The sequence below is a fragment of the Schistocerca americana genome, chromosome 1 (assembly GCF_021461395.2).
Source record: "Schistocerca americana isolate TAMUIC-IGC-003095 chromosome 1, iqSchAmer2.1, whole genome shotgun sequence".
In the NCBI taxonomy this organism is placed as follows: domain Eukaryota; kingdom Metazoa; phylum Arthropoda; class Insecta; order Orthoptera; family Acrididae; genus Schistocerca; species Schistocerca americana.
In genome coordinates this window covers 1041101376-1041126643 of record NC_060119.1, presented here as the reverse complement: position 1 = coordinate 1041126643, position 25268 = coordinate 1041101376, and the positions used below count along the sequence as shown (strand labels likewise).

Here is a 25268-nt window from a genome sequence, read left to right as displayed (position 1 = left end):
TGTAGATGTAGAGGAACTAGAACTACTATTTTGTAGGTAAAGTGAGGCACATTAATACAAAACTTTTAACTGCGCTGTATCTTATTTAGACTGGGTGACAAAAGTGTAAAGCACGTAGAGGTCTTAGTCGGATGTAAATATAACGTCTTTCATGAACAATCGTTGGGTATCTAAATGATTAGCGTTCAGTTGTGGATTAGTGTGATTCACGTGTAGTTTCATTACTAGGACTGGTTGGACACACGACGGCCGTGAATATCATTAGACGTTGTGTGGTCACGGTGAAAGACACGGTGATGCCCCGTCCTCGTTTCAGTGTTATCCGCAACAGACAGAGTTTGTTAAGTGCCACATTGTGGGGCTCCACTTGGCCGCATGGTCCAATCTTGCAACATCGGAAGTTCGAGGGTTCGAGTGTGATAGAGGCCTAATGTTGGACTGCATGAGACTATGATTCAGGCATACTCGTCGTCAAGCTTCTGGCCAACCACCTCTGACCGCCGTATTGTGCTCCAAGCACACAGTAATCCATTCACATTTCCCTCTGCCGTCCGAGAAGAATTAACAGCCTCCTTGGAACATTCTGTGTCATCCCGCGCCATTTGATCGGAGGCTAGCAGCAGGCAGACTAGAGAACTACCGTCTAATATGTAGGCTGCCGCTAACACCACAATACAGACGGCTTCGTTTGGAATGGTGTCGTGGCGTGGGAGCATGAAATGCTGATGAAAAGCGTTGCGCTCTGTTCAGCGGCTAATCGCGGTTCTGCACTACTCCGGAATACCATCGTTGGCGAATATGTTTACGACCTAACGAGAGATCCCATTCTTCCAACATTTTGAGAGCGGTGTTAGTCCCGGGTTCATAGTGTGGGGAGCCATAGGGAAAGTCTTCAGGTATTCATTGAGCGGACTGACGGCAAAGCGGTTAGTCACGTAAATATTGCGCTGTGATGTGTTACTTCTTTCTCATTCGACTTTATTGTGACGCCGCTTTACAACGGGACTACGCTCATCCACAATCTGCACGTCTCTATATAAACCGTGTGTGTAGTCTTCAGCTACTCCTGTGAACAACAGTTTCTATATATCTGTCCCTGATAAAACATGTGTCAACTCCGCCCCAGTGCCAGCATCTAAGATGTCAGTGACCAGTTACAACAACTGCGGGTCATTCTGCCTCAGCAAAGGATACACCCCCAAACAAATTAGTGCATGGATCCTGGCCAGAGGGTGTGAAACGCTGTACTTCATATGGCCTCATACTGCCAAAGTCAATATAAATTTGACTCGATTTTGTAATCACTGAAATAAAATCACATACCCTCTCTATCCGTGAATTTTTATTCCCTTTCTTCTAGCGCTTCTGGATGTTTCCCTTGTTTTTGTCAGACAGTGTATTTTAAAAATTACAACTAATGTTGTTGTTTGAGTGATGTACAACACAGATAAAGTTACAATTGCCGATCTAAATAAATAGAATAATCGATTACGTGTCTGCAGATGGTACTTAGGATGCGCTATCAGTTGGCAAAACGATATTTTGGATAAACGTATTAGCCATCAAGATTAGTAAGCCAACGGTAACATTCACTGACAAGTAATATTGAACAACAAATAATATTACAACAAAGTAAGAAGTTAGGGTTGGTTGGTTTGGTTGGGGAAGGAGACCAGACAGCGAGGTCATCGGTCTCATCGGATTAGGGAAGGATGGGGAAGGAAGTCGGCCGTGCCCTTTAAGAGGAACCATCCCGGCATTTGCCTGGAGTGATATAGGGAAATCACAGAAGTTAGGGATTCCCATCCTCAGTTTATACGTGCTTTCCTTCCCACATACTTGTTAACATGTGCTATTATGTGTGTGTTAACTCGTATTATCCTGATTTAGCGATTAAGTGGAAAACTGTGCAAAAAGGAGACAAAAAATAGCACACAGTAAACATAAATGAGATTTTCAAGAACTGTCAGGGATTGTTGAAGGACGGACCAAATAAAAAGTGATAATGTCCTGACAGAATTGGCTATTATAATTTAAATGAGAAGACTGAAAAATACAGAGAAGAATGGAGACAACACCTCGAGTGCATGGATGAGACAGAACACCAGACGTTATGAACAAAGTCTCAGGAAGGAGAGATGTAGGACGGCCGAGAAAGAGGTTGAGTTAATTATGTGAAGTCAGAAGAGCCATATTGCCTAACCCTTGAAGTGCAGGAGGAGAAGGAGACTGAGTACGACAATAATATTTTGCTAACACTAGACAAATTAAGTACTATAGGTATCTGTTGGATCATTTTTGTGGAAGTTAAGGGTAACCATAGAATTTGCGAACAGTTGTAAATAATAAATTCGTCAGTTCATGATTAAGAATTTAGCTATTTCATATATTATATATTTTCCATTTTAAATCAGCGAAATGCAGACTAATGTACTGAGAAAGACAGAAAAGAGATTCGAGTGAACCTTATAAAAATATATAAGAATTGGGGACGCTGTGGTTGACGCACTATAGAAACTCTGGTATCGAGGAAACAAAATAACACGTGACGGATGAAGCAAGCAGGAGATAGGAAGCAGACTAGTTCGGTAAAAGAGGGAATTCGTCACTCAAAGTACTCTAGCAGCACCAGCATATGCCTGTGGTACACAGCATTGCATGGGAGTAAAACATGGACTGTGTGGAAACCGGGACAGAAAGGAATAGAGACATTTGAGCTTTGATGCTACAGAAGAATGTTGGAAGTTCGGAGGACTGATAAGGTAAGGAATGAGGAGATTCTCCGCAGAATCGGCGAAGAAAGAAACGTATTCAGGACACTGATAAGTAGAAGTTACAGGATGATAGGACATACATTAAGACTTCAAGATATAAGTTCTGTAGTACCAGATGGAGTCGCGAAAGCCAATCACTATTGGGGGAGACGAAGATGAGAATACATCTAACAAATAACAGAATACTTTTTTCTAGGTGCTTATCTGAAATATAGAGATAGGTACAAGGAGGAAATTGTGGAGGGCCGCATCGAAGCAGTCAGAAAACTGACGAAAAGGTTTTTGGATTTTAATAACTAAAACACATTAAGGTTGAAGTATGCTCATGCGTGACCTAGAGAGATCAGATTTGTAGTACTGCGTTAGATAATCCATTGACAGGATTCTCCATTGTTCAAATTAATTTGCGACCATTGCTTCTACACATTTTTATGATAAGGGGTGTTATTTATACACCACAGGCAGCCCACACTCTTGTCTTCGAATCCAAGATTACTTATTGTGAATCTTCTCCCACAGCATCCAACGCTATCTTCTCGAATTTCACCGTGCAAACAACACCTTGTCCACAAACACTGCCATTTCTCTGTGACTTAACCTTTCCGGTTTGTCGTAAGCTTTATACAAGGTGATAAATTTATTCCTTACGGTAGTCTGTTACGAAACTTTCCATTATACGGTCTTTATGCATTTTAGATAGTACATCTTGTTGAGCCATATATCAAATTCCCTCTGCAAGTTCTTGTACTGGGTAAAGCCTACCAGTCACGAGCTGTGAACAATGGCAAACTGCACTACAAACATATCACAGACGAATGGGTATAGTTTTTCACGTTCGTACCACCAACGTCGATGCTGGAGCACACGATCTCGTCAATAAGCGCCAATTTGGAAGAGGCCTTGCACATTTTCTTCTAATAACAGGTAACTGGGAATTTAGCCTTTTAAAATGTACAATGTCGAGTTCGCTAGGAGGGGCCATATGTTGCCACGTCCGTTTCAAGTGCGCTCCCGAAGTTTCACTGGGAAGCTGTTACACATTCTCCATTCATTCCCGATCTCTCCCCATGCGATTTCCATACTTTCTGAGCCCTGAAGGAATTTGTGGCCGTCAATTCTCTTCGAAACGGGAGGTGCACGCCTGGGATAAATCATGATACAGCAAATATTTTTTCTTCGAGGAAATGACTATTTGTCTCGCAGTGGAATGAATGTAATAAAAGTTGATTACTTTTCACCACCATCATTGTCATCATCTGCTTCCGAGGATTAGGTATTGTAGTCACCTGTTGCGGTCTCTATCATTCATCCATCTATCCATCTATCCATCCATCCCACACAAGGTGTATCTGCTTCTCTCTTTCCGTCGGCCGACAACTCAATATCCTCTTTCTATTTTCTATCATTCTACCAATATGATCTTTCCATTTCTTTCACTTCTGTCTTTTCATGAACTGAAAAGAGTTGTAAATCTGATCTTATCGTTTCATTCCTTATTTTATCCATTTTACTACAGCCCCTTCCATATCTCATGAACTTCGTCTGTTGCCTGTATACGTCATGTATCTTTTTTTTTTATACTGTCTTATATATGCCACACCTCATAATCACTCAATATGGATATAATGACTTCTTCGTTATTCGCGAGGGTTTTTAGTGCCGAAAATGCTGCAATTTTTCTTGTTCAGGAAGCTATTCAACACAGAGGGCGCCTCATCAGTGACCATTATTTTCATTATGATATTGTTGTCCATTCTTTGTTTCGCAAGCACCCAAGGGACAAATTTTTGGCGCTGTTGTGATCGTTTGGCTTCAATTCTTATGTCAGTTGGATTTTACCGGCTGTCCATATACAAGAGAAGATACACCCAGAACTTCATAGAATTTCATTTATTTTCCGTTCTTGTTTTCTTTCCGAAGTTCTTCCAATTGCTCTACATATCCTCGGTATTTGTTGACCTTCTCAGTTTCTTTGTCATAGTGATAAATAATATCACATGCTATATACCTGAGGTGGGATACTTGTTCTAAAATTTTCTCATTTATTATTATTTTCGATGTGACTGCATTCCTTCCTCTGAAGGCCATTATCTTTTTCTTATCTGCAGATATAGTTAAACCGTAATACATCTCGTGTTGGCTCAATCTGTATACTTCTGTTTGTAAATTATCCAGAGTATTTAATGGTGCGCTAGATCTTATTTTAATTCCTGACTGTGTCTTATCTTTCCACTATATAACTATGCCATCAGTATATAAATCAAATAAAATGGGTGTCAGAGTACACCCTTATCGAATTCCTTGATTTATTAAAATTTCATCTGACATTTTCGAACCAGGACTTATAACTATATTTGTATTTATATATAGAGTCTCTATGATATTAATAAGGTGTTTATAAAAATGTTTCATTTCCAAAATTTTCCACAAAAGAGGTCTTTTCATCTTATCAAAAATTTTCTCATAATCAACAAACGTTAAGTGCTTTTCGAAGACGAATTCCCGACGTTTCCAACTAACTTGTCTTATTATGAGTATGTCATCACGAATGTGTCTTTCTGAATCCTGATTGTTCTTTTGAGGTTATTGCATCAGCGATTGATCATAATCTTTGATAAAGAATTTTCCTATAAATTCTAAATCCTGCTCCAGTAGACTTATTCCTCTATAATTTCCTGAACCCTTCTTATTGACTTTTTAAAATATAGAAATAGGACTGAAATTCAGCTATGTCCATACTTCAGGTACTGAACCGTTCTCCCAGTGCATATTTAAGAAATGGATGAAGAAAAACTCGAAAATGATTCCTCCATATCTGATTAACTCAGCATTAATGCCCTCTAGGCCAGTAGATTCCCCGTTTTTTTTTGTTTTTTTTTTGCATTTAAGGGTGCTTTAAATTCTTTTATGTCTATTTGATATGCAGAGCTACTATCAGTTTTTATGGAATATAACGGTGTGTCCATTGATTTTCTGTTATCATATTAATGGCTCCAGTATCTTTCTCCGTTTTATTCATATGACCCACAAGTTCAAATCCTATATTCTGTCTTTAGCGAAAGTCATCTTCAGAATCAGCAATGAATCTTTCCGAGGATTCACTATAGTATCTTTTTATTAAATTCTTTGTTTCATTTCTTTTCTGTTTGTACATTTCCCAGGCTTCATTTGTTCATATTTATAAATAGGCGTTTGTTGTTGTTGTGGTCTTCAGTCCTGAGACTGGTTTGATGCAGCTCTCCGTGCTACTCTATCCTTTGCAAGCCTCTTCATCTCCCAGTACCTACTGCAACCTACATCCTTCTGAATCTGCTTAGTGTATTCATCTCTTGGTCTCCCTCTACGATTTTTACCCTCCACGCTGCCCTCCAGTACTAAATTGGTGATCCCTTGATTCCTCAGAACATGTCCTACCAACCGATCCCTTCTTCTGGTCAAGTTGTGCCACAAACTTCTCTTCTCCCCAATCCTGTTCAATACTTCCTCATTAGTTATGTGATCTACCCATCTAATCTTCAGCATTCTTCTGTAGCACCACATTTCGAAAGCTTCTATTCTCTTCTTGTCCAAACTATTTATCGTCCATGTTTCACTTCCATACGTGGCTACACTCCACACAAATACTTTCAGAAACGACTTCCTGACACTTTTATCAATACTCGATGTTAACAAATTTCTCTTCTTCAGAAACGCTTTCCTTGCCATTGCCAGTCTACATTTGATATCCTCTCTACTTCGACCATCATCAGTTATTTTGCTCCCCAAATAGCAAACCTCCTTTACTACTTTGTCTCATTTCCTAATCTAATTCTCTGAGCATCACCCGACTTAATTCGACTACATTCCATTATCCTCGTTTGGCTTTTGTTGATGTTCATCTTATACCCTCCTTTCAAGACACTTTCAAGACAAATAGGCGTTATAAGAATTTTTTAAAATATTGTTGGTTATTTCTGTATTTCATATTTTAAGACCTCTTTTCTGGTTTGATTCTTTACTTTTCCCTAGTACCTCATTGGCTGTTTTCAACACTGCTGCTTTTAGTCTTTTCCCATACTACTCTAATATCGTCTTTAGTTTCAACCATTTGCAATAAGAGTGTGACCCTTCGTTGATATAAATTGCTTTTGCTTTCTTTCTGCAGAATATGAACTTATTATTTCAAGTTTTGGCGTTGGGTTTTCTTTACATTTGATTGTTCCCTCCATCCTATACTTCAATCTTTGGAGTGACTAGGAAGTGGTCAGAACTTATTTCATCCCCTTGAAATACCTCTAAATGCATAAACGATTACTTTTGAAATAATAAACAGTTTGCTCACGTCCTTTCGATCTGGATCATTTTCATTTGACTGTCCCTCCTAATGACGCGAAATATTGTAATTGGCATTTTTTATTTCCCTGGAGGCTGTCTGATAAGGAACCACCAGCAGGTATTTACTTTCGGGTTCTGGGTTCCAGGATAGTCGTTCTGTAACACAGATACTTGTCTTACCGCGGTAAACGTTTAACGTTAATAAGTAGATTATAAGAGCATTTAAATGTTTATATTCGTCAATAACTCTAAGAAATATTGAAAATAATTTCTTTCGTAGCAGGTGGATGCCGTTAGATAGGCAAATTGGGACCGGGACTGTTAGCTGTTTAGTAATATACGAGGGCGTTCAGCAAGTAATTCAACACTTTTTTTTTCCTCGGTCAGTATCGGTTGGAAAAAAAAGCGTAATTTGATATGGAACATTATAGAGTATTCCTGCTTCAGCCCAGTATAGTTTCACGAAGTTCCGATACATGGCACCACTATACGTAGCTTCCAAAATGGCAATTGTATCTGAGGTGCATTCCAAGCAGATAGCTCTCACTGAGTTTCTTTTGGTGGAAAATCAAAACATCGCAGATATTCGTAGGTGCTTGCAGCATGTCTACAGAGAACTGTCAGTGAACAAAAACACGAAAAGTCGTTGGGCGAGACGTCTGACGTCATCACAACAAGGTGGCACAAACCTGTCCGGTCCCCCGCGAGCCAGCTACCCGCACACAGCTGTGACTCCTGCAATGTTTGGACGTGCGGACACTCTCATTCGAGGTCATGGATGGACACAATCAAACGTCTCGCTGCTCAACTGGACGTCTTTCTTGGTAGGGCTCACACATTCGTCCACTAGCTGGGGTGCCAAAAGTGTGTGCCTGTTGGATTCCTCGCCGCGTAGCAGGGGACTATAAGAGCAACTGAGGACCATCTGTGCGATACCGCTCGCGCGTTCGAGGCTGATCGTGACAATTTCTTGTCGAACAGAAGCTATGAAATATCGGGTCATCTTTTCGGACCAGAAACAGAACGTCAGTGCATGGATTGGCGGCAAAGCACCTCTCTTTCGGCCGGCCGAAGTGGCCGTGCGGTTAAAGGCGCTGCAGTCTGGAACCGCAAGACCGCTACGGTCGCAGGTTCGAATCCTGCCTCGGGCATGGATGTTTGTGATGTCCTTAGGTTAGTTAGGTTTAACTAGATCTAAGTTCTAGGGGACTAATGACCTCAGTAGTTGAGTCCCATAGTGCTCAGAGCCATTTTGAACCTCTCTTTCGCAGAAAAAGTTCAAAGCCACCTTTTCAGCAGGGAAAGTCATGGCAACGGTCTTCTCGGACTCTGGAGAGGTTAATCTGTTTGATGTCCTCCCTCTTGATGCAACGATCGGTTCTGAAATGTACTGTGCCACCCTCAGGAAATTGAATAAACGACTTCAGCGTGATCGTGGTCACAGAAATGCAAAAGGACTTCTCGTTGTCCATTACAACGCAAGGGCTCACAAATCTGCGCACCTGACAGGAACTCACAGAACTTTATCGGACTTCTCTTCCTCAACCAGCCTAGAGCCGCGGGAAGCAGTACGTGGATGATGAGGAATGTATTGACTCGGACGTCGCCCCGTTGAGTGTTATCACGGGGGCATACAGACCCTTCCAGTAAGGTGATCTACGGCCGTCGTATTGAACGGATCGTCATGTTGAAAAAAATAGATTTTTGAAGGCAAAGAAGTGGAGAATAATGTGATTTACTGGAATCCTGAATAAACCGACCTGCTTTCAGGAAAAAATGAGTTGCATTAGTTATTCAATGCCCCTTGTAAGTATGCGGAGTATGGGCTGTTTTTCTTAAGACAATCGAGAGGCCTAGTAACTAGAGATGGGTCGTCCATGAGCTAACGGGTCCAAGGAACGGTTCATAAAGTTGAACGGAACGAGCGATGAACGAATTGTAAGGAACGGTCTTTCACAGTTCACTTCGGTCGCGGCTTTCTACTTACAGTTCCCGGGAACGGGAAACGGTCGGTCTCTTTCCCGCAACGGCATGTCGGCCGGTCTCTTTCCAGCCTCGGTCCTGTTCCCGTCTGTCTCGGTCTCCCTCAGCCGGATTCGTCGTTCTTGGCGTGGCGACTCGTCGCAGTTCCATCGCCGACTGTTCCTAGGTAGTGCAGTATCCGAGTTGTTCGTTTCGTCAGCTGCACACGCCCATTCTAGATCTGTTTCAAACCTTTTTTTTAACTCTAAAATTGTGGTGCTTTTCGTATTCTATTCAGCGTCCATGAACGGTTATTAAAATGTATTTTAAAATTACGCAAATTACATAAAATTACGTGGTATGTAATAAATACATGTTTTCAGGCAACAAAACGGCATGTCAGCTTACTTCGCTATTTCGATGAACAGCAGAAGAAATACTTATAAAAAGGCAATATTTCTTTGTTATTACACTTGCAAAGGAAGTCGGCACGGCACACACGAATGCCCCTTTTTCCGTATTTTTTTGATCCAAGGTAAATGAGCATATTCATTGTTATGGAAGGTAGACCGACTTACAAGCGAATGAAGTCCGCGTTCCACAATCGAGTGTCAGGTGTCACATTTTGTAAAGAGAATATGACTCCAACAATATTATTCAGTGGTACAGGGTGTTGCACTAAAAATCGGCCCCGAGTACTAGACTGTTCACTGTCGCCTACCAGTCGTCATCTATTGTTTCGAAGTTGTTGTTTGCATTAGCTTATTTGATATTTGTTCACTGCCTAATTATTACATGTTTATCTACTCTGTTCGTAGCGGTCAACAAATCGTGCGTAATTGGCGAGCGATCTGTACTCGCGGCCAGTTTTTCGGGCGCCACCTCATATAATTTCACTGCGATCAGCCACATGACGCTGTTGTTGTGGTCTTCAGTCCTGAGACTGGTTTGATGCAGCTCTCCATGCTACTCTATCCTGTGCAAGCTTCTTCATCTCCCACTACCTACTGCAGCCTACATCCTTGTGAATCTGCTTACTGTATTCGTCTCTTGGTCTCCCTCTACGATTTTTACCCTCCACGCTGCCCTCCATTAGTAAATTGGTGATTCCTCGATGTCTCAGAACATGTCCTACCAACCGATCCCTTCATCTAGTCAAGTTGTGCCACAAGCTCCTCTTCTCCCCAATTCTATTCAATACCTCTCCATTAGTTATGTGATCTAGCCGTGTAATATTCAGTATTCTTCTGTAGCACCACGTTTCGAAAGCTTCTATTCTCTTCTTGTCTAAGCTACACTCCTGGAAATTGAAATAAGAACACCGTGAATTCATTGTCCCAGGAAGGGGAAACTTTATTGACACATTCCTGGGGTCAGATACATCACATGATCACACTGACAGAACCACAGGGCACATAGACACAGGCAACAGAGCATGCACAATGTCGGCACTAGTACAGTGTATATCCACCTTTCGCAGCAATGCAGGCTGCTATTCTCCCATGGAGACGATCGTAGAGATGCTGGATGTAGTCCTGTGGAACGGCTTGCCATGCCATTTCCACCTGGCGCCTCAGTTGGACCATCGTTCGTGCTGGATGTGCAGACCGCGTGAGACGACGCTTCATCCAGTCCCAAACATGCTCAATGGGGGACAGATCCGGAGATCTTGCTGGCCAGGGTAGTTGACTTACACCTTCTAGAGCACGTTGGGTGGCACGGGATACATGCGGACGTGCATTGTCCTGTTGGAACAGCAAGTTCCCTTGCCGGTCTAGGAATGGTAGAACGATGGGCTCGATGACGGTTTGGATGTACCGTGCACTATTCAGTGTCCCCTCGACGATCACCAGTGGTGTACGGCCAGTGTAGGAGATCGCTCCCCACACCATGATGCCGGGTGTTGGCCCTGTGTGCCTCGGTCGTATGCAGTCCTGATTGTGGCGCTCACCTGCACGGCGCCAAACACGCATACGACCATCATTGGCACCAAGGCAGAAGCGACTCTCATCGCTGAAGACGACACGTCTCCATTCGTCCCTCCATTCACGCCTGTCGCGACACCACTGGAGGCGGGCTGCACGATGTTAGGGCGTGAGCGGAAGACGGCCTAACGGTATGCGGGACCGTAGCCCAGCTTCATGCAGACGGTTGCGAATGGTCCTCGCCGATACCCCAGGAGCAACAGTGTCCCTAATTTGCTGGGAAGTGGCGGTGCGGTCCCCTACGGCACTGCGTAGGATCCTACGGTCTTGGCGTGCATCCGTGCGTCGCTGCGGTCCGGTCCCAGGTCGACGGGCACGTGCACCTTCCGCCGACCACTGGCGACAACATCGATGTACTGTGGAGACCTCACGCCCCACGTGTTGAGCAATTCGGCGGTACGTCCACCCGGCCTCCCGCATGCCCACTATACGCCCTCGCTCAAAGTCCGTCAACTGCACATACGGTTCACGTCCACGCTGTCGCGGCATGCTACCAGTGTTAAAGACTGCGATGGAGCTCCGTATGCCACGGCAAACTGGCTGACACTGACGGCGGCGGTGCACAAATGCTGCGCAGCTAGCGCCATTCGACGGCCAACACCGCGGTTCCTGGTGTGTCCGCTGTGCCGTGCGTGTGATCATTGCTTGTACAGCCCTCTCGCAGTGTCCGGAGCAAGTATGGTGGGTCTGACACACCGGTGTCAATGTGTTCTTTTTTCAATTTCCAGGAGTGTTTTTATCGTCCACGTTTCACTTCCATCACATAACGCTACAGTTGGCTAAACGAGAGGTTTTGCACAAACACGAAAATTACGTGTTTGAAAATTCTGTTATGAATAAAAACTCTGTACTCCAGGGTGTAGACAAGTGCCGCCTCTGGGCGCCTTCCATCTTCAGTCACCTACGCTACTAATTTTCAATTTTTCACAAGAACCGTGTACCAAGCACAAATGAACGGTGAACGAGTGAAAATGAAGGATTCTCAAAAAAGAGCGATCACCAGTGAACTAGTTCCGAATGAAGAACGAGTTTGTCCATCTCTACTAGTAACGTAAGTTGATAGCACCCACAAGGAGGTAGGAGGGACAGTAAGGGGGAGAAAAGTGGAGGCTGAGCCAGAGTATGTGGGTGGGAAGGCGCGGCAGCAGCGAGGCGCGGACCTGGCGGTGGACGACGAGCGCCCACTCGCGGGGCCCGAAGACGGCGAGCTCTGCGCCGGCGGCCGCCAGCTGCTGCAGGCCGGCGCGGTGGTTGTCGCCGTGGTGGGCGAACACCGCCGCGAAGCGCAGCGACAGCCGCACCCGGCCGCACAGCTGCCGCAGCGCGGCCGCGCACTCGCTGCACGGCGACACGTTCGCCAGCACCGTCACGCTCCTGCAGCACACACAGCACACGACACACGGCGCTGCTCAGTTCCTCTGTCTGCGTCTCGACATCAGTCACACTTTAAGACAAAAAAATGGTTCAAATGGCTCTGAGCACTATGGGACTTAACTTCTGAGGTCATCAGTCCCCTAGAACTTAGAACTACTTAAACCTAAGTAACCTAAGGACATCACACACATCCATGCCCGAGGTAGGATTCGAACCTGCGACCGTAGCGGTCACGCGGCTCCGGACTGTAGCGCCTAGAACCGCTCGGCCACACTTTAAGAGATGCGCTCACCGACAACGACGATTCAGTAGTTTTGGTCCGGTACATAAATGACGAAGCAAGTGGTACAATGACCAGTAGTAACAGTGCTATAACTAGGGAAAGATACAAATGAATGTGTGAGTGAGAACCTGGGAGCCGATTACTTCTCTTTGTTTTTTCTTGTTTGTGTCGTTTGTTTTCCATGTAACTAGAACCGTTCATCATTCAGTGTCAATCCATTAGCTGTTTTATATCTTTAAAAGAATAGAAATTTCATTTTATACGTAATAAAAATTAATTGAGTGCATAACTTCTGTTCCTTTATGTCAACAAAGCATCTACTTTTGATACAACAACAGTATACATCCACGTACAATTTGTATACTAATGGCCATTAAGATTGCTACACCAACAAGATGACGTGCTACAGACGCGAAATGTAACCGACAGGAAGAAGATGCTGTGATATGCAAATGATTAGCTTTCCAGAGCATTCGCACAAGGCTGGCGCCGGAGGCGACACCTACAACGTGCAGACATGAGGAAACTTGCCAACCGATTCCTCACACACAAACAGCAGTTGACCAGCACTGCCTGGTGAAACGTTGTTGTGATGCCTCGTATAAGGTGGAGGAATGCTTACCATCACGTTTCCGTCTTTGATAAACGCCTGATTGTAGCCTATCGCGATTGCTGTTTATCGTATCGCGACATTGCTGATCGTGTTGGTCGAGATCCAATGACTGTTACCAGAATATGGAATCGGTGGGTTCAGGAGGGTAATACGGAACGCCGTGCTGGATCCCAACGGCCTCCTATCACTAGCAGTCGAGATGACAGGCATCTTATCCACATGGCTGTAACGGATCGTGCATCCACGTCTCGATCCCTGAGTCAACAGATGGGGACGTTTGCAAGACAACAACCATCTGCACGAACAGTACGACGACGTTTGCTGCAGCATGGACTATCAGCTCGGAGACCATGGCTGCGGTTACCCTCGACGTTGCATTGCAGACAGAAGCGCCTGCAATGGTTTACTCAACGACGAGCCTGGGTGCACGAATGGCAAAACGTAATTTTTTCTTATAAATCCAGGTTCTGTTTACAGCATCACGATGGTCGCACCCGTGTTTGGCGACATCGCGGTGAACACAGATTGGAAGCGTCTGTTCGTCATCGCCATACTGGCGTATCACCCGGCGTGGTGGTATGGGGTGCCATTGGTTACACGTCTCGGTCACCTCTTGTTCGCATTGACGGCACTTTGAACAATGGACGCTACATTTCAGATGTGTTACGACCTGTGGCTCTACCCTTCATTCAGTCCCTGCGAAACCCCACATTTCAGCAGGATAATGCACGACCGCATGTTGCAGGTCGTGTACGGGCTTTTCTGAATGCAGCAAATGTTCGACTGCTGCCCTGGCCATCACATGCTGCAGATCTCTCACCAATTGAAAACGTCTGGTCAATGGTGGCCGAGCAACTGGCTCGTCACAATACGGCAGTCATTACTCTTGATGAACTGTGGTATTGTGTTGAAGCTCCATGGGCAGCTGTACCTGTACACGCCATCCAAGCTCTGTTTGACTCAATGCCCAGGCGTATCAAGGCCGTTATTACGGCCAGAGTTGGTTGTTCTGGGTACAGATTTCTCAGGATCTATGCACCCAAATTGCGTGAAAATGTAATCAAATGTCAGTTCTAGTGTAATATATTTGTCCAGCTAATACCCGTTTATCGTCTGCATTTCTTCTTGGTGTAGCAAGTTTAATGGCCAGTAGTGTATATATAATAATTATTTTGTACTCAAGTGAACGTTCTTCATCATGATCAAATGTTAGAGTTTCCCGTTATTACTGATTACCTGAAATTTGTTTATGAAGAAAAGAAACATGTTTTATATACAAGGTGTACAACTTTACTTCCGCCGTTTGCCGACAACGCAGATTGGACCTCGGTCAACATAACCTCATTCAAACATTAGTCGATTTGTGTCTGCATCTTAAAGTTGTTCTTGATTGAAAATGTCAGTCTGCGAGCGTAATTCTCGTCATTTGTTGAGTCTCGTCGAATGTTCTCAGGTACGCATGGTAAGGACACTATTAGTGAAAGAACGTGTCGTGAGTGGTTTCAACGCTTTGAGAACAGTGATTTTGACGTCGTAGACCGGCATAGTGGTGGAAGAGAGAATGTTTTCGAAGATGCAGAATTGGAGACATCTCTGAGTGAAGACTCGAGTCAAACTCAAGAAGAACTGGCACGATTAGTGGGAGTGACACAGCAAACCATTTCAAAATGTCTCAAGGCTATGGGAAAGATTCATAAAGAAGGAACGTGGGTCCCGAGTGCGCTGAAACCAAGAGACGTTGAACGGTATTTGTGTGTTTGTGAACAGTTGCTTCAGAGGCAAAAACGGAAGGGATTTCTGCATCGCATTGTCACGGGGGACGAAAATTTGGTTTATTACGATAACCCTAAACGCAAAAAATCATGGAGATATCCCGGCCATGCTTCCACGTCGACGGCCAACGGAATATTCACGGCTCCAAGATGATGTTCTGCATTTGGTGGGACGAGGTCGGCGTCGTGTACTATGAGGTTTTAAACCAAGTGAAACAATCACAGGTGCTCGTTATCGAACGCAATTAATGCGTTTGAACAGAACATTAAAAGTCGAAAGGCCGCAATACAGCGAGAGGCACGATAAAGTGATGTTGTAACACGACAACGCTGGACCCCACGTTACAAAAGAGGTTAAAACGTACTTGGAAACGTTAAAATGGGTAGTGCTACCGCACCCGCCGTATTCTCCAGACATTTCTCCCTCTGACTATCACCTGTTTTGATCAATGGCGCGTGGGCTGGCTGACCAACACTTCCGATCTCATGAAAAAGTCACAAATTGGATCGATTCGTGGATCGTTTCAAAGATGAAAAATTTTTTCGTCGTGGGATTCGTACACTGCCCAAAAGACGGGAGAAAGTAGCCGCCAGCGATGGAAAATACTTTGAATGATAAATGGTTCAAATGACTCTGAGCACTATGGGACTTGACATCTGAGGTAATCGGTCCCCAAGACCTTCGAACCACTTAAACCTAACTAACCTAAGGACATTACAAGCCCGAGGCAGGATTCGAACCTGTGACCGTTGCGGTGGCGCGGTTCCAGACTGAAGCGCCTAGAACCGCTCAGCCACACCGGCCGGCCTTCGAATGATACATGTGTAACCAAATTGTTTCATTAAAGCCTCAAATGTAGGGGAAAAACTGCGGAAGCGAAGTTGTACACCTTGCAATATAGGAGTGCATAGTTTCACGGCGATATGTACTAATAAAAGTTTCTCGGGCTTCCAGCCGTCATTATGAAACGAGCCTGCTATAACGCGAAGATTCGGTTGATGTTGGAGGAGGAGACATATTAAAAACTGTCAAAGGACCCAGCTTCAAGAATAATGAGGAAGACGTAGGAGCTTCTCAAGATGTCTTCGCTAGAGTAGAGCTCCGTCAAAAATCTCCACCCTCGGGCACCTCGACCAACTACGTTGTATGGGCTTCCAAAGGTTCACAAGTAGAACACTCCTCTACGTCCTATCGTGAGCACCATTGCATCGCCGACTTAGACTCACGAAACATCTGGCCAACCTCCTTTCCCCGTACTTTGGTCACTGTGAGCACCACATCAAGTATACAGTCGACTTCATCACTCGAACTAAATGCCTGCGTCTTGGAGAAGGGGATATTATGGTCAGCTTTGATGTAGTGTCATTGGTCACGCGCATTCCTATTAAAGACTCTATAGATCTGCTGTCCCAGATATTTGACGACAGTGTTGTGGATTTATTCAAGCATAGTCTGACGTCATCCTATTTATTGTATGATGGAGAATATTTCCGGGGTCAGGAATTTTCTCTGTCTCGTGATGACTGGGTGTTGTGTGATGTCCTTAGGTTAGTTAGGTTTAAGTAGTTCTAAGTTCTAGGGGACTGATGACCATAGATGTTAAGTCCCATAGTGCTCAGAGCCATTTGAGAATATTTCAACCAGACGGACGGCGTTGCGATGGGAATCATATTACCTCCATTTGTAACCAATCTGTTTACAGAGCACTTTGAAAACATCGCTCTGAACACGGCTCCTGAAAACCCTACTTGTTTTTATCGTTACGTCGACGACACATTCGTTGTCTGGCTTCATGGACGTTAAAAGCTGGGAGAACTCTTGGACCACATCAACAACACCCATGACTACATCAAGTTCACGATGGAGATACAGACAGATGGTGCCTTGCCGTTCCTTGATGTCCTCGTCCACCACAAAGCAAATGTGTGTCTCAGCCACAGCGTTTGCCGGAAAGCCACCCACACAGACCAATATCTGCACGCTAACAGCTATCACCATCCGCCGCAGAAACTTTTCTGTTCTGAGGACCTTAGTGCATCGAGCCGAAACCGTCTCAGATTCTGAAAACTTGCCGAAGGAACTGAGCCACTTACGGAAAGTATTCAAGGAAAACGGCTACAACAATGACCAATTTCACAAGCTATCTTTCCGAAAATACGTAAGCTGAAAGACTCCGAGGAAGACTCGAAAAAGTCTGCGTCCTTGCCGTTCTGAGGCTCAAAAACAGGGAAGATAAGCCGGGTCCTAAAGAGGCATAAAATTGATTCGGTCTTCAGAGCACCAGAAAAAATTCGACAACTCTTGAGGCCTTTGAAAGACGACGTAGGCATCAGAATGCCAGGAGTATATAAAATACCATGTGGGTGTGGACAGTTCTACATCGGACAGACTGTGCGTACCATTGAACACCGCTGTGTAGAACACGAGAGATGTTTTCGTCTACGTTACCCAGAGAAATTAGCGGTAGCAGAGCATGTATTAGAAAACGGTCATTGTATTGCAATCGACGAGACATCTATTATCAAACGGACTAACAGTTTTTGGGATAGCGTAATAAAAGAAGAGATAGCAATAAAAATTTGTGACAACACGCTCAATAAAGAGGGCGGCCTACAGCTAAGCTCAGCGTGAGACCCGGCCATCGGAAGTTTGAAGCGAGCGCGGCGGCCGCACAACGCTAACATTACCATATATGGTGCCGGAGCGGGTACCAATGACGTTAGGGCAGGCAGCGCGGCTATATGAGGAGGATAGCAGCAACCAGAAGACAGTCACCACTTGACAATGGGCGAGGAGTACTCGGCCGAAAGCTCGTGGATTTTAAACAACTTGACGGGGCTGGAAGCCCAAGAAATTTTATTATGTTTTATATAATGTTGAGGAAGTACTGAGACCTTGTCTGATATATTTTCATTTTGTGATTCTTTATTTTACTTTTACTTTTTGAGGAAATAGCGCTCTCTAGTGCTATATGATAAATCTGTATTGTTTCCTTTTTCTCCTACTACAATATCCCTATGTTTCACATTACAAAATCAACAATTTTCGAACAAAACCTGAATTAAACGTTGACAATTTCAGTTTTGCTATAAATACTGTTAAGTTTTAAGCAGCAAACAGGAGGATAACTTTATAGAACAAAACCGTTCCACAGGTTACACAGCCCTTTATATATCGTATCTCGGTTTCTAGATGGTTCACCGCTTCCGGTTACTTGGGGAGTTCAGTAAGACACTGCTCGCATATGTGAAGAAAGTGATTGTCATGATGTAACTCCTGATAGATATGCAACACACTTAATGTACAGGTAATGCAGGTACGAGCTTAACTGACCAAAGCTACTAGGAAAACTACTGTAGCCTACGCTTACTTAGATAGTCCACGCTGGCTTACGGCATTTTTACAGCTCTGCTCACACTGAATCAGGCCTGGTCGAACATCACCTCGTCTCCACTCCTGCCTACCACTCCGAGCGCAGCGGCGAGTGAAGCTGCGGAATGAGGGGGAAGAGGAAAATGAAGGCTGCACCGGATTCCACTGGAGCAAGGCAGCCGCCTTGTCAGACGCCACGAAGTTCGACGACAATTCTACTCGTCTTAAATTAGATTTACGTTGTGCTTTAGAAATACTATGGCGCCTGCATACTTGTTCAAAAAAGATAAAGTGGACAAGCAGCATCGTTGCATTCCGAATGCAAATTGGTATACATTTCGTGTCCGACGGCCAAGAACGCTGTGAATGGCACACATCCCAGCATTACAAAGGCCGCCACCTACCAGCCACACAAACAAACGTGTCTTCTCAGCTGTGGTTCACCTCCTCGATGCTTGGAAGACGTCATGTGACCTCTCTCACCCGCGTAACTCTGGATACAGATGTTACAACGCCCACCTATACATTTGAACATAATCGCTTCTCGACACTGTGATCAGGACAACGGCGGTGGCGTGGCCTGGCGGTGTCGTGTACAAAGTACTTGGCCGCACAGGTGGTCTAGTACAAAAAAACTGGTTTCGAGGGGCTATCTCCGCCCTACAACTGTAACTCCTTTACATCTACGGTTCGATATATAATGGGTGATCAAAAAGTCAGTATAAATTTGAAAACTTAATAAACCACGGAATAATGTAGATAGAGAGGTAAAAATTAACAAACATGCTTGGAATGGCATGGGGTTTTATTAGAACCAAAAAATACTAAGTATTGCTAGACGCGTGAAAGATCTCTTGCGCGCGTCGTTTGGTGATGATCATGTGCTCAGCCGCCACTTTCGTTATGCTTGGCCTCCCAGGTCCCCAGACATCAGTCCGTGCGATTATTGGCTTTCGGGTTACCCTAAGTCGCAAATGTATCGTGATCGACCGACATCTCTAGGGATGCTGAAAGACAACATCCGACGCCAATGCCTCACCATAATTCCGGACATGCTTTACACTGCTGTTCACAACATTATTCCTCGACTACAGCTATTGTTGCGGAATGATGGTGGACATATTGAACATTTCCTGTAAGGAACATCCTCTTTGCTTTGTCTTACTTTGTTATGCTAATTATTGCTACTCTGATCAGATGATGCGTCATCTGTCGGACATTTTTTGAACGTTTGTATTTTTTTGGTTCAAATAAAACCCCATGTCATTGCAAGCATGTGTGTCAATTTGTACCTCTCTATCTACATTATTCCGTGATTTATTCAGTTTTAAAATTTATACTGACATTTTGATCACCCTGTATATAGGTATTTGCTCGCGAACTATTTAAAAGACGCCGATGTTCGCTTTGGCCTATTAGCTATGCGTATCTTGTCCTCCCATGGAACCAATCCTGTTAGAAAACAGGGACGTCCGTTTGTCTTTTTACTTTGCTTAAAGCATTTATATTTTTATAAATGATGCCTTTCTCCAGATTTTAATTATAAGTTGCTGTGGATATCATCTTCCTCTAGAAGGGGCGCGGTTCAAACCCTGGGTCGTAAGTTTGTGTTTTCTAATTTACATAACGAGCTTCTCTTTGAACTTCATAGGGTTGTCATTATTTTACTGTTAGAACTTAATTAATGTTAACTTGGTATTGTTTTAACTACTGCTGGATCTCTGGTGTTCGCCTCTTAGTGTTTTTATTTTACGTTATAAACTTATTTTGGTCTCTCAAATTATTTTTATTGTTCTTGTGTGGAAATTGCAATTACGTTAATATGACACTTTTGTAACTATTGCTGACTGTATTGTCGTTGCTGCTCAAAACCATAGATAAATAAATAATAATAAAAAATAATTTTCTTATCATTTCAAGTCTACGCACTATTATAAACTGAAAAAACAGTAGTTGGAAGGTCATAAAAACACCAGCCACAGAGACGATAGGATGCATCCCAGAGTAGCACTTGCAACCTACGCCTCTGTTATTTGCTGGATGTATTCCAGTCTCAGTCTTCCTGTATAGTTTTTGCCCTCTACAGCTCCCTCTGCTACCATGTAAGTCATTCCCTGATGTCTTAACTTATGTCTTATCACCCTGTCCCTTCTCCTTGTCAGTGTTTTCCACATGCCCTTTCCTCTCGGATCTGCTCAGGGCCTCCTCATTCCTTACCTTATCAGTGCATATAATTCTCAACATTCTTCTGTAGCACCAAATCTCAAAAGCTTCGATTCTCTTCTGTTCCTGTTTTCCCACAGTCCATGCACACTTTAGGTGCCTTTATTTGCACACATGACTGCTGCTGTTGTACAGCTAATTTGATAGCAGTTGCCCTTAATAACATTAATGTTTAAAAGAAAGCAACTAACACCTTCTCATCACAAAATACAATTTAAATACAATAACTGATGCCTGTCTAGCAGCAGTTACCTCAAGGTCTATTTCCTGGATGCTAGTTGATAATACAAATGACGAGTGCAAATATTAAATAAAGTAAGTGGCCTTTTTTCACAAAATGCGTTTTCAGTGCTGCTGTGTTCTCGGTACCGTGCCACACGTCCCTAGATTTGTTCCAGGTGTCAAGTCGTGAAGAAAATGTTTGAAACATCCCTTACCAGATGGTGCTTGGTAATAGAAAGGCAAGGAAGGTATCTGTTACGCAAGATTTACACAAGATTGCTGAATAAGCCAAAGCTACGAACCCCTTCCATGTTGTACCACTGCACACAATTGACGTCTTTCATTTTAAAGATGCTGCTGAAACATTGTTGTCAGTGCAGTGGTGTAAGATCGTCAGATGCAGTACGATCGAAGTGTGTCGTACGCCTCCACCTCAAACAGCTAATAAAAATCCTTACACTGAAACACATGAATGGAAAAATGTTGTTGCCTTCGAAAGTGGAAAGACCGTGCTGACGTACGCCATGCCGTAGTTCCTCTGAAAGACCAGCTATGTTTGTGGAATCCAAAAACAATGACCTGTTGATGTCGCGATTTCTCCAATAAACACTTTACTCTAATCCGAAGACTGGAGTTGTGTAACAAGCAGAAAACTGTACTGAATGATTTTTTCATGAATATAATTTGGTTATTTGCTTCTAAAAGTTTAAAATAGGTCAGGAACGTTTTTATTACAGTAGTTCTACTAATTAAGCCATTGATAATGTATTTCTGTGATGGTATTACAGCAAACAAAACGTAGTCCCTCAATATTAAAGGGACTTGAAAAACTTCCTTAATGGCTCTCGGAACCTCTCAGTTCTGTATCATACCAGTCAGAACGGTCGTAATTAAATATTTATGTTTCAGATTGACTTCTTCTTTTTTTTTTTCTTTGAGTGATGAGTAGAGCAACGTAAGTCTGTGTTATCACATAAGTGTATATTATCAGAATACCTTCTCAATGTTTTAGACTCAATTAAGTACATTGTTTATCGATGCGCGCCGCCGGTGTGGCCGTGCGGTTCTAGGCGCTTCAATCTGGAACCGCGTGACTGCTACGGTCGCAGGTTCGAATCCTGCCTCGAGCATGGATGTGTGTGATGTCCTTAGGTTAGTTAGGTTTAAGTAGTTCTATGTTCTAGGGGACTGATGACCTCAGAAGTTAAGCCCCATAGTGCTCAGAGCCATTTGAACCATTTTTTATCGATGCGACTGACAAATTTGAGAGACTTCATTTATAACCTTTGACATTATAAGTCTTCAAATAAAACATTGACGGGCGAACATTTACTGGAATGCTTGAAAGCACATCATTATCATCTACAACTTCAGCCTTCAGCTGTGTGTAGATCGGGGTGTTTGTGTATACCTAGGCGCACACGCTAGTGTGTGTGCGTGTGCATGTGTGTGTGTCACCACTTTGGATGACTCTGCTATCATCGCTAACATTCATGACCAAAGTAATGACCGGCGTTCTGGCAGAAGTTGGAATGTTTCACATCAGCTGTAGCGGCTAAGAGTTCCAACGAAAATTTTTATCTGCTCTGAGGTTCTACGAATTTAGAGTACCCCGTAACGACTTATTTCTCATAACTATTGACTGGCCTTCGGCAACATCCTCTACTCCAAATAAAAAATAAATGAAATAAAAATGTCAAAACTGGTCCCCTCTGAAAGCATTGCACAATAAAGCCCGATTTTAAAATATCGGACTCAGATTGTAGGGTCTTATTCACCATTATGGCGCACTTTGAATTCAGCTAAGTGTCTAATTAATATGGTAATTATTTTTAAAAATGTGACCCATAAGCATAATGCCATAAATAATATAAAGGTATGAGTTTAGGAACATTTTACACAAAATTTACAAATTTAATCAGGTGTGTAAACCGTTCCAGAATTCAACACCAAGTAAGTGTTGTAATTCGGTTGGTTCGAGAGATACAAAATTGACACGTCTCCCAGAATCTGCAAACTCCGTTTTCCGTATGGTCACAATGTTTTATGGTCCTGATCAGAGGACTGGTTCGTCAATGGTCAGTGAGCAGCAGAGTTCTGCTCTAGTAGAACTCGTGAAGTATCTTACTCTCATTCTTCCGAAAGTTAACGTTCAGAGTGAGACAGAATGCATACTATTTGCTCCTAGTTATCTAATCAGTAATGATCACGACAGAAAATTTGGAAATTTCTGACAGTTAAATCTTTCTTTCGGCGTACCATTTGTAAGTAGGCTGTTTATGTTTTATCTATGTAAGTAGGCTGTTTATGTTTTCTCTATGTAAGTAGGCTGTTTAGGTTTTTTTATGGTAACGCCACCTCTGTATGAAAATCACTGGCTGTGCTGTGTGCAGTCTGTGGCTGCTTTGCACTGTTGTAATACTCGCCATTGTAGTGTTAGGCAGCTGGCTGTGAACAGCGCGTAGCGTTGCGCAGTTGGAGGTGAGCCGCCAGCAGTGGTGTATGTGGGGAGAGAGATGGTGGAGATTTGTAATTTGTCATGAACTGCTATATTTATACATGATGATATCAAGGTAAATACATTGTTTGTTCTCTATTAATATCTTTCATTTGCTAACTATCCCTATCAGTAGTTAGTGCCTTCAGTAGTTTGAATCTTTCATTTAGCTGGCAGTAGTGGCGCCCCTGTATTGCAGTAGCTTGAGCAGCGAAGATTTTTGTGAGGTAAGTGATTTGTGAAAGGTATAGTTTAATGTTAGTCAGGGCCATTCTTTTGTAGGGATTTTTGAAAGTCAGATTGCGTTGCGCTAAAAAAAAATATTGTGTATCAGTTTAAGGACAGTCGTGTATAATTGTTCAAAGGGGACGTTTCATATGGCGACCCTGCCAGGATACGAACCTGGCCTGCACATTCGCAACAGATGGCTGCTGGCCATCTCTACAAGGACTACAGTGGGTCTGCATCTTTGATGGCCCACCATTACCATTATCTCTACAAGGACTGCAGTGGGTCTGCACCTCTGGTGGCCCACCAATACCGTAATCTCTACCAGGACTACAGTGGGTCTGCTCTGTGATGACCTACCTACCAATATTCTTCCAAACTTCGAATGACTCTGCTGTGGGTTTGCTCTGTTGTGACCCAATACTTGTCTGCATGTCGAGAGTCAGCACTGTCTTTCCGTTGGAAGGACAACACTACTTCTTCAAGACTGCATGGAAATCCACTACTTCCGTGTGCATTTTCTTCTACTGCTCAGACTTTGAGAAAAACACTATATTTTACCGTAATGAATGATCAGGACTGTCTTTATGGACTGTGACAAAATTTTAGCTTTTGACCAACATTGTATCAATAAGTGTGTGCATTTGATATCTTTGTTATTGTAATTATGAAAAAAATTTTCAAATCTGTATTGGGCACTGCCCAAACCAATTTGTAAAATTTTTTGTGGGGAGCATGGGGGCTATGTAAGTAGGCTGTTTATGTTTTCTCTATGTAAGTAGGCTGTTTAGGTTTTTTTATGGTAACGCCACCTCTGTATGAAAATCACTGGCTGTGCTGTGTGCAGTCTGTGGCTGCTTTGCATTGTTGTAATACTCGCCATTGTAGTGTTAGGCAGCTGGCTGTGAACAGCGCGTAGCGTTGCGTAGTTGGAGGTGAGCCGCCAGCAGTGGTGGATGTGGGGAGAGAGATGGCGGAGATTTGTAATTTGTCATGAACTGCTATATTTATACATGATGATATCAAGGTAAATACAGTGTTTGTTCTCTATTAATATCTTTCATTTGCTAACTATCCCTATCAGTAGTTAGTGCCTTCAGTAGTTTGAATCTTTCATTTAGCTGGCAGTAGTGGCGCTCCTGTATTGCAGTAGCTTGAGCAGCGAAGATTTTTGTGAGGTAAGTGATTTGTGAAAGGTATAGTTTAGTGTTAGTCAGGGCCATTCTTTTGTAGCGATTTTTGAAAGTCAGATTGCGTTGCGCTAAAAAAAAAATATTGTGTATCAGTTTAAGGACAGTCGTGTATAATTGTTCAAAGGGGACGTTTCACATTCTTAATTATAACAGGAACTGAGGGATATGATTCTGATACATCCGCCCCACACCCTACTGTGGCTTGTGTGTACAGAAATGTTTTATATTTTAAGTGCACTTCATCAAATTAATCGTATTTAGGACTATAACGCAGATTAAAGAACCTGTACCTTCTATTTGAGGACTGAGAGAACTGATGACTCATGCGTAAGATGGTGGATTCTCAGCTGGTAGCATTAGTGCTGATATTTTTCTTATGGGCGAATGCTACGAAAATGCTGCCCACATGAAGTGCCACAGCTCTCAGTGAAATCTAAACTGCATCACTAATACTG

The 25268-nt window shown here is 43.3% G+C and overlaps 1 protein-coding gene across 1 annotated transcript in view; it reads right to left on the bottom strand.

Moving 5' to 3' along the window:
• LOC124549434 overlaps positions 1-25268 on the bottom strand; it is a 96098-nt gene that overhangs the window by 3832 nt on the left and 66998 nt on the right. The window contains exon 4 of the mRNA XM_047125244.1: positions 12196-12409. Coding sequence (XP_046981200.1) covers positions 12196-12409 — 214 coding nt within the window. The remainder of the gene's footprint in view (positions 1-12195; positions 12410-25268) is intronic.